Raw genomic sequence first — 10,505 nt, forward strand, 5'->3', positions numbered from 1 at the left:
TAAGAACAAGGGAACAAACACATGCGTTTCCTTTACAATCGTCAGGCAACAAGGGGCGAGGGCGGTTTCTCTGCCTCCTTGGTCACAGACAAGTTATAGGGAGGAGACGTTTTTTGGGTAGCCAAGATCCTGGGAACTGACTTACCTCAGATAATTCTTCTTTATGTAATTTGGTTTCCAAATCACATAACTGATTCTTTATTTCTGTTTGCAGAAATTCATGCAAGAGATTCAATTTTTCCTTCACGCACTCCTAAGGGAAGAATACATGTTTATCAGTCCCCAAAATTCCACTATATTAACCAGTGGACTAATACACAAGTAATTGAATTGCCTGGTTATATCAAAATGACTGAACAGTAGGCAGTGCTGTCTCAGCCAAAATACTGAGAACAGTCGGTTCTCCATATTCACGGGTTCTACATCCAAGGATTCAACCATCCTCAGATGGAAAATATTCTTAAAAGAATTTCATCTGGGTTGGGTGGAGTGGCACACACCTGTAATCCCAGCAACTCAGGAGGCTGAGGAAGGAGGATTGCAAGTATGAGGCCAGCCTCAGAAATTTAGCAAGACCCTGTCTCATCTGTAATCTTAGCTACTCAGTGGTTGAGGCAGGAGGATGGCAGGTTCAAGGCTAGTCTGGCCAACTTAGGAAGACTCTGTCTCAAAGTAAAATAAAGGGCTGGGAGTGTAACTCAGTGACAGTAGTAGCTTGCATGCTCAAGGCCCTGGTTTGATTCCCAGCACCACAAATAAAAGTTTTTAAAAGTAGAAGCTGAGAACAGTGACATTCAGGCAGTTCAGGGGGAAGGATCATTTGAGTCCAGGAATTCAACATTCTGGGGAACCTAAAAGACCCTGTCTAAAAATAAAACTTGAATTTGAGTTTTTTTTTTTTTTTTTTTTTTTTTTTTAAGTTGTAGGTGGACACATTTGTGTGTGTGTGGTGCTAAGGATCAAACCCAGTGCCTCACACATATGAGGCAAGAGCTCTACCACTGAGCTACAGCTTGAATTTTAAGAATTCAAATCTTAAATAAAGAAGTAAAACCCTGAAGATTACCTTTTCTGTTAAGCTGTCTCTTTCCAAGTCTTTGAGCCTGGTAGAAGAAAACAAGGGGGGAGAAAGAATGAAACACTCATTAACTTCATTTACCTATGAGAATCAATACCATAATTTTAATAATTCCCCTGGTCCCCCACAATGTCTAGCACGTGCTTCCACAATGCCTACACAAGAAATCATTCGTGAACTGAACAAGGCTGCCTTTTTGAGGTTGATTTTCTGGAGATGAGGGACAACATAGGAGCTCTACAACAGAACAGATAACAGGGGCTAGGATTGTGGCTCGGTGGTAGAGTACTTGCCTAGCATGTGTGAACCACTGGGTTTGATTCTCAGTACCACATATAAGTAAGTAGAAGGTCTATCAACATCTAAATATTTAAAAAATAAAAAATAAAAAATAAAAAGATATCAGGCAGGGCATGAAGCCAGGCTAAGCAACTTAGCAAGGCTGTAAGCAATGTAGTGAGACCCTGCCTCAAGTAAAGGCTGGGGATGTGGCTCAGTGGCAGAGCGCCTCTGGGTTCAGTCCCTAGCATCCACACACCACACGCACACATTTCCACACGTGCGGTAACAGCAGCCAGGTTCCTTCTGTAAATTAGAAGACAGCTGGTCTGGTCTTTCTCCAGTTGAATATGACAACAGCCCTTAAGGGTGTGCCACGGAGTGGTCAGTGATAGAACGAGTAGACTAGGGTCACACTGAGAAATAGGCAGCAAAAGTTCTACAGGCCAGATGAAGTAGCAACATTCTTGTTAAGGAGTCAATTAAATTGGGGAGTCAAGGCATTTTGAGCAGTAGGGGTGTTGCCCCCCCAACATACACACATGAGAACTAGAGACCAAGTTAGGAAAGCTGGCTGGCTCCCCCAAATGCTCAATCTTCAGAACACATGCACCTTATCAGTATTTATCCCTAATTGTTTAGAAGAGCAGAACTGGAAGTTTGGCTAGAAAATCTCAGCGATTACTGAAGATAGTGGCTTGCCTTTTTTTTCGGGGGAAAGGAGAAAAAGACTGAAGGGATGAAAAGACACCAAGCAGAGCGAGGCGAGTGGAAAGCCTGTTGTCCCCAGCCTGGGTGCCAACTGCGGGACACTGAGGTAAGAACAGGTCTAACCAGTTGGATGGGTGTCTGTCCATGGAGGAAGGGCACCCTGGGGCGCCGCCAGGTCCCTGCCATCTCTGGATTCTCCCACCTAGCGCCACACAGACTAGGTGCTCAGTTATCACTAGTCGAGGGGCAGAAATAGCTCTATCAGGCAGGCCGGCCTCTGCAGAGGCTTAGAACAAACAGCAAAGCCAGGAATTCGAGTGATGTGTCTGGCCTGACCACGGCCATAGTGGCTGCCGAGGAAGCACATGGACCCGCTTTCTACCTAAAGTGCCACTCATATCTGTAAGCATCCACTGTATACCAGGCCCCATTCCAGGCAATGAGCTGCATGACTGGATGGGTGCCACCAAGCAGGGGCCTCCTAACTGGCTGGGTGGTCAGGAAAAAGACGCTTGGCTCCCTGCGGACGCAGTGGTGACATGCACTGTATGCTACATGGACTGTGCAACTTGGGCTTCAGAATCTTTGGAATCAAGACTTCCAGGAGCACGAGCTGGGGATGTGGCTCAGTGGCAGAGCGCTTGCCTAGCATGCGTAAGGTCCTGGGCTCCACCCCGGCGCTGCAGGGAGTAGGGGAAGAATTCCAGAAGCACATGAAGCCCCTTGCAGGCAAAAATGTCTTCCTATCCCCATAACAACTCCCCAGGGAGAACCTGAAACAAGGACAGCTGAAGAACTGGGCACTTCCAGCCAGAGGCACACATGCTACTGCGGGACCAGCATATCTGCCTTCTTGGTCACTTGGTTTTTTGTTTCTTTTGGGGTAGTGCTAGGGATCGAATCCAGGGCTTCATGCATGCCAGGTAGTACTCCACCACTGAGCTTCACCCCAGCTCTGGTCACTCTTAAAATGGCAGCAGGACACAGCTTCCATCCTGACCAGCTGAACAGTGCCTGAATCTTGAGGTTATCTCAGGTGTTGAGGACAAGGCTCAAGTGACAGTGCAGCCCGCCAAGGTGCCCTTTTCAGAATACAGACCTGCAGGTTTGAATTCTTTCAACCCTTTCTGTACACTGGGATATTTAGCTTGGCACAGAGAAACATGTCCTCACAGGGCAAGATGTTCTAAGCTATCTGGAGACTGCTTTTATCCTGCCTGGACCCAAAGTGGACCACAGCAGGTCCCCAGGAACTGGTGCAAAGGAAGCTGGCTGCTCAGTGTGGCTTTCCTTCTTGCCACCAGGCCTTTACTGGAGTCTATCCCTCTCCCACTGACACTTATGATGCTACCTCATGCTCACTTGACAGTTACAACCACAAGGATTAGAAGTGGACCAGAACCTAGAAGACTCAACTCTAAAATTTTAGCTCTCGGGCTGGGGATATAGCTCAGTTGGTAGAGTGCTTGCCTTGCAAGTACAAGGTCCTGGGTTCAATCCCCAGCACCGCAAAAAAAAAAAAAAAAAAAATAGCTCTCTGTCCACCTGAGATCTCATGATTCATTCCTAATTACATCCCTCAGATCAGTCGTATAAGAGATACAGAACCACCACAAAGTAAGGCATACAGTCAATATCTAGCACTTCCCCGAAGGGCAGACAGGCCATCAAGGAGGGATCCAGGGCAACAGTGCTCTTTATGACTTGGGCAGGGGGAGCTGCCCAAGCTGGAGCACCAGAGTATGGAATCTGGTACAGGAAACACCCAAGAAACAGATACAAGCGTACCAGGTCAGAAAGGCAAGTCCAGAGAGTGGAGACTGGCGACAGCCTGAAGGAGGTCAGGGATGTCAGGCTAAAAATCATGAGTTTTGTTTCACAGTCAACAAACCAGAGGAGTCACAGGAGAGGTGGAACACATGATACCAGAGCCATGCTTTAGAAAAATTAATCCAACAGAAGCACATTATAACCAGATGCAGGTGGTGAACGCCTGTCATCCCAGTTACTCAGGGGGCCAAGGGAAAAGGATCACAAGTTTGGGAATAGTCTAGGCTATTTAGGGAGACCCTATCTTAAAAAGGGTGGGGACATAGTTCAGTAGTAGAGTACCCCGGGGTTTGATCACCAGCACCCAAAAAACAATTAGACAGGACAAAATTACAAAACATCAAGTTAAGCCAGATATGCTGGCGTGAAACCTGGTTTGGGCAACAGGAATGGGCCATGCAAGAGAAGTTCTAAGACAACGTACTTAAGACTGGCTACATGACAGGCAGGACAGAATTATCCGATGGTATCTGTAAAAGGCAAACAGTCAATACCCCAAAGATATTCAAACCCCAACCTCCGGAACCTGTGAATGTTCTTTTATGTGGCAAAAAGGACCCTGCAGATGTGATTGTTAAACAGCCCTTGAGATGAGGAGATTATCCTGGAAGATCTGTGAGTCCAATCTAATCACTAATCTAGCCCTTAGAGCACAGAACCTTCTACTTGCATTTCAAAAGAAACGTGACTACGGAACAAGGGTCAGAGATATGAAGATGTAACCTGCAATTGCTGGTTTTTACGATGGACGAAGGGGACCACAAGCCAAGAGATGAGACAGCCTTTCAAAGGCTGGGAACGGCCCTCAGCTCAGAGTCAGCAAGAAAATGGAGACCCGAGTCTTAGGACTACAAGGAACCAAATTCAGGCAACGCCCCGGGACAGCAGGAAACATTCTCCCCCAGAGCTTCCAAAAAGAAACGCAACCCGCGGACACAGTGATTTTCATCCAGCAAGACCGGTTTCTGGCCTGCACAACTGTAAGATAATAAATGTTTGATGTTTAAGCCACCAAGTCTGTCAATTTGATATGGCAGCAATTAAAAACTATCAAATTCTGAACTTTTTGGTGGGGAAAGGAGAGTACACAGGCCATCACTTTTAGTACAGAACAGTAGCTATGTATTTTTGTTGTTGCCTGCAGTGCAAAAGACCAAATGCAGGACTTCATATGTGCTAATTCAGCCCTCTACCACAGAGGTACAGCCCAGCCCCACAGCAGCTATGTAGATGATTATTCAGCAACTAGAAATTAGAATTGGCACTTGAGATAGGCATTAAAATTGGCATCTCTAGCTGGTATCCCAATTGCTAAGAGTAGTTGCAAGAATGGAACAGAAGGAAGAAAATGGAAGTGAGAAAAGAAAGGGTACACAGCTTGAGAAATCTAAGATTACTAAGAATTAAGAAGCAAGGTATTGAGATGAAAAAAGAATGAAAGCCACCTCAACTCTTACGAGAAAAGGTTCTCTAGGTATGGTCGTGCACACCTGTAATCCCAGCAACCTGGGAGGCTGAGGCAGGAGGATCCCAAGTTCAAGGCCAGCCTCACCAACTTAGAAAGTCCCTAAAAACTTAGGGAGACCTTGACTCAAGAGTTAAAAAAAAAAAAAAAATCTTTAAGAATGGACTAGAACAGTGTGGTGGCATATGCCTGTAAACCCAGCAACTCTAGAGGCTAGGGCAGGAGGATATCAAGTCTGAGGCCAAACTGGACAACTCAGCAAGACTATCTCAAAATTTTTAAAAGGGCTGCCGATACAGCTCAGTGGTAGTGAGCCTGCTACTCAGACGTGAAGCCCTGGGTTCAATCCCCAGCAAAGCAAAAACTAATAGAACTAGACACCTCACACAAAAGCTAAGGAAGCAACAGAAAGAGTAAGGCCAGGGCTGGGGATGTAGCTCAGTGACAGGGCACTTGACTGGCTACCATGTGAGGCACCACTTAAAAAAAAAAAAAAAAAAAAAGTCAGAACAGATCATTCTACAAGAAGCCAGCCAAAGAATAAGGTTGGACTAAGATGTAAACATATCCCTCATCTCCACACAGAATACATGGCCACATTAACATCTGCCTGGTCATCATATTTGCATATACATTTTAAATTACGCTTCCCTGATAGAAGTAAAATACATGGTTTTAGATGTGATAACAAGTAATAAAGACGGAGGGGCAACTCCATCACCATTTTATAGATGGGGCACCCGCACCAAGAGATTAGGTGACTTTGCTACACAGATGGTACGGGCTGGTGCAGGACTTAAACCCTAGTAGTTTGCATCCCTAACATCCTACTGCAGGGAAGAACTAGAAAAGATAAGTCATTTTTGCTCTATTCAACACCTACTCAGTAGTAGCCAAGGAATTAAAGGTTCAAAACGCAGTTTAATCTAATCACAGAATGACTAGCAGATAAGAAAACTACAGTAATTACAAAGGCTAATCTGCAGGGCTGGGTGTGTAGTGCAGTGGCACAATGCTTAGCAAGCATGCAGTTCAATTCCCAGCAGAGGCAAAATAAAAAGTTATAATCAGTCATGTAAAGGCCACTGCTAGAATTGTAAATCCAAGAAAAGTCTGACATGCAAACTCTTAAGAGTCTCGGGGGCTGGCGTTGTGGCTTAGTGATAGAGCATGTGTGAGGCACCGAGTTCGATCCCCAGCACCACATAAAAGTAAATTAAAAAAAAAAGGTATTGTGTCTATTTGCAACTAAATTTTTTTTAAAAAAAGTGTCTCAGATAGCTGGGCGTGGTGGTGCACACCTGTAATCCCAGCGGCTTGGGAGGCTGATGCAGTAGAATCACGAGTTCAAAGCCAACCTCAGCAAAAGCAAGGCTCTAAGCAACTCAGCAAGACTCTCTCTCTAAATAAAATACAAAATAGGGTTCAGGATGTGGTCAGTGGTTGAGTGACCACCGAGTTCAATCCCTAGTACAAGAAAAGTCTCAAATACGTATGTGCACCAAGTTGCAGATACAATGAATAAGGCAAACATGGTCTAACACTACTTGAAGTAATTCAACTTGAGTTGCAAAGGCAACAGGTGGAGTAAACTAAGATCAATGCCCTTCTAGGTTAGGGATGTGTAACAAAAGTATAGCTCTTGCCTAGCACATGCAAAGCCCTGAGTGTAATCTCCAGAACAAGCTAATAGTTATTTTTTAAATGAATTCAAGGCTACTTATTGCAGGGAAGCCAGACTGTCTTTGAGGGGAAGGTTAAGAATGAATGGATAGGGCTAAGAGTGTGGCTCAGTGATAGAGTGTTCGACTGGCATGTGTGAGGTACTGGGTTCGATCCTGAGCACCACATATAAATAAATAAATGTCTATCAACACCTAAAAAATAAAAAAAAAATAGAATGAATGGATAAGTCTGGGAGTGCAGATCAGTGGTAGAGAATGTGCTTAGTAAGCGGGAGACAGGAGACTCAGGTACAATGGGGGGGGTAGCAGGGGGGAATGGACAGAAACCAATATGAGGAAGGAATCCAACCTCATGCTGGTTGCTCTGTAGGGACTTGGGTTCAGAGAACCTGAGAGAAGGCCTGTGTGGTTTATGAGGAGAGCACAAGATGATGTGGGTAGGTTAATGGGAATTCTGTCCAAGCTTGCCAGGAATTGTGTAGAGCAGGGAAACTACTGGACCCAACTAGTCTTAAAAAGGGTCGTGGTCTCCACTTTGTAACATAAGTGAAGGCTGGGAATACAGATCAGTGGTAGAGCATTTGCCTTGCAAGCAGAAGGCCCCATTGCCAAAAAACAAAAAACAAAACAAAAAAACACACAAAGACAAAGGGGAGATCACTTTTACTGAGCAAACGATGGCAGCTTCAACTGGGTAAGAAAAACCAGGCTGAAAAAAATGTGGCTTGTCCTGAAAGATAAAACTATTTTTGGTATTTGAGATTGAACCATCAAAGGTGGGTCAAACTTTTGAACTGGGTTTTTAACATCATGAAGCCAGATACTTTGATAATTCCATTTCAAATCAAGTTATATATTGCAGGTTGGGGGCACATGTTACAGATTCCACAAGATGTAACCTTTCTAACTATGGGTTAGGAAGTAATGTGAAGCCAGGCATGGTGGCATGTCCCTGTAATCCCAGCAACTTGGAAGGTTCAGGCAGGAGGATTGAGAATTCAAGTCAGTCTCAACAACTTAGCAAGGCCCAGGCTTTAAATTAAAAAATAAATAAACAAAAAGGCCTGGGGATGTGGCTCAGTGGTTAAGTGCCCCTGGGTTCAATCCCTAGTTAAAAAAAAAAAAAGGTAGTATGAATCAGGTTGGGTGTGGGGGCCCACACCTGTAATCCCAGCAACTCAGGATGCTAAAGGCAGGAGGATCACAAGTTAGAGGTCAGTCTCAGCAACTTAGTGAGGCACTGTCTCAAAATGAAAAATAAAAGGCTGGGGATGTGCTCAGTAATTAAGCACCCCGAGTTCAATCCCCGGTACAAAAAAAAAAAAAAAAAAAAAAAAAAAAAAGTTAAGTAGTGTGAATCAAATAGCCCCCCTCCTACTTCACTCTCCAAAGTCCAGATACCAGATTGCCTGGTACCATCACAGTGTAAAGCCCATGGAAAGAAAAGAAATGGTGAAAGTAGGTTCACAAATCCAGATGAAGTGTCCAGACCTAGTCGGGGTTCCCATGACTAATGAACACCTCATTTGGAACAAGTTTTTCAGGAATGAATGGATGTCCTTCAGCAAGAGGCCAGGCCAGTCTTCCCGCCAATCCCTCTGCACAGACGCCCCATAAGGGCAAGCACTGCTATGGGGGGAGGGTACCCCGACATCGGTCATCATCCCTCCCATCTTCCTAGGCACACACTGGACACTGACCAGTCCCCACTGTGAAGGCTTCCTTGATGCTCCAGGCTTATGCCTGCACAGATTTACTCTAAGACTGACCAGCCTGCACGCTGCCCAGGCCCTGACCCTGCCCTGTACTCTAAATGTTCCTTCCAAAATACAACTTCCCCGGTGGGACAAGGACCTTGAAGTCCCAGGCGAGGGAGGGAGCTCGGTGGAAGACAGAGCTCGCGAACCTGCGCCGGCAGCGCCCGGGCCCCGACCAGCAGCGCCCATCTCTGGAAGCCTCCATCAGGATGCACAGCTCGTGGGGAGGAGCAAGCACCAAAGAGGACCCCCGAAGTGCCCCCAAGCACCCGCGGGAAGCGAGCTGGGCACCGGAAGTGGAGGCCCGAGTACCGGGACCGAGGGGTGTCTGGAGGCCAAGGGTTGCCCACTTCCTGGCGGCGAGAGCAGCTCACGGCTGCTCAGATAAGGGAGTCACCCAGACGAACCCGAAGCTTGTTCTATCTGGGAGTCAGGAAAGAACCAAGTTTTTAGTCACCAAGGAGTTTAGAGGGACCGCGGCCCATTTTGGCGCCAAATGGCAAGGGGAGCGCACAACCGGAAGTGCCACCCTGCCCGGCGCCAACAGCCGCGCGCCGCCTCATCCTCGCGCATGCGTGCCCGGCTGTCAGCAGCAGCTACGGGCCACCTGGAGGGGAAGCGACCCCCCACCCCAATGCTTTGCCTCTCTCCTTCCCTGGGCCGACTGTCTCCCACAATACCTACCGCTTGCGGACATCGTCGGGCAGGGAGATGGCCGGGACGGCCAGCGCGGGCACCCGGGCCGGAGCGGTACGGGCCGGCATCTCGGAGACTGCAGCAGACGCGGCAGCAGTGCAGGCAGCCCCAGCTTTTCGCGCGGAAACCAACGGGGAGGGGCGGCGAGCGGAGGCAGCGCGTACCACCCTTGCTCGGGCACGGGGGAAGGAGGGACGTACCATGAGGGAGAGGCCGTACCATGTGCGGGCAGACAGAGCAGAGCTGGCTGTGCTCCTGAGCTGCGCATGCGTGAGGCGAGCACGCACCCCCAGCGCAGAGCAGTGGGTTCGTCCAAGCTCTGCTAACGTTTGCCGTCAAGGGGGCGCAGTGCCTGAGACAGTCATTCATTCATTCTTTCGGGCATGCGGGCAGTGAAGCAGTTCGCCGTTCCCGGGAGTTAAAAGCTCTTGTGTTAACTATTGAGTTAAAGCCCTTGGTTCCAACCCAACGTCCACCCATTTGTGACCTTGGACTGGACACTTGAACTCAGCCTCAATGTTCTCTTCTATAAATCAGGGTTAATAGCACCTACTCCAGAAAATCTGGAGGATGCCCAGAATTTGTAGCTAACACCAAGGGTCTCGCACTGTAGGAGATGAAGAATCACCTCCACAGCCTGTGTATTTGATACAGTACCAGACCATAAGAAAAGGATGGGCTCTTCAATATCTGGTTCTGGGAACACTAGATATCCACTTTTACAAAAGAAAAATATTAGACCCCGACTTTAGACATTATATAAAAAAAACACTCAAAATGGATTAAAGACCTGAAACCACAGAACTACTCAAGAAAACATGGAACTATAGAGAGAAGAGGGAAAGCTTCATGATATTGAATTTGACAATACTTGAATATGACAACAAAAACTAGAATACACAATGAGTCTACATCAAACTTAAAAACATCTGCACAGCAAAGCAAACAATCAGTGAAACAGCAACCGGCAACTGAAATGGGAGAAAAATGCTGTAGTTGCTATA

General features: G+C 46.8%; 1 protein-coding gene across 3 annotated transcripts in view; it reads right to left on the reverse strand.

Annotated features, from left to right (window-relative positions):
- Dnmt1 (DNA methyltransferase 1) overlaps positions 1–9,702 on the reverse strand; it is a 45,719-nt gene extending 36,017 nt beyond the window's left edge. For 2 of the 3 annotated variants that reach the window (XM_047531765.1, XM_047531764.1), the window contains exons 1-3: positions 9,490–9,702; positions 1,067–1,103; positions 146–253 (exon numbers count right to left, since the gene is read on the reverse strand). In XM_047531765.1, the coding sequence (XP_047387721.1) occupies positions 146–253; positions 1,067–1,103; positions 9,490–9,569 (225 nt within the window). In that variant the 5' untranslated portion in view covers positions 9,570–9,702. The remainder of the gene's footprint in view (positions 1–145; positions 254–1,066; positions 1,104–9,489) is intronic. The other variant, XM_047531766.1, reaches the window with a different exon arrangement.
- Between the last annotated feature and the right edge of the window lie 803 nt (positions 9,703–10,505).

Source organism: Sciurus carolinensis, chromosome 17 (assembly GCF_902686445.1).
Source record: "Sciurus carolinensis chromosome 17, mSciCar1.2, whole genome shotgun sequence".
In the NCBI taxonomy this organism is placed as follows: domain Eukaryota; kingdom Metazoa; phylum Chordata; class Mammalia; order Rodentia; family Sciuridae; genus Sciurus; species Sciurus carolinensis.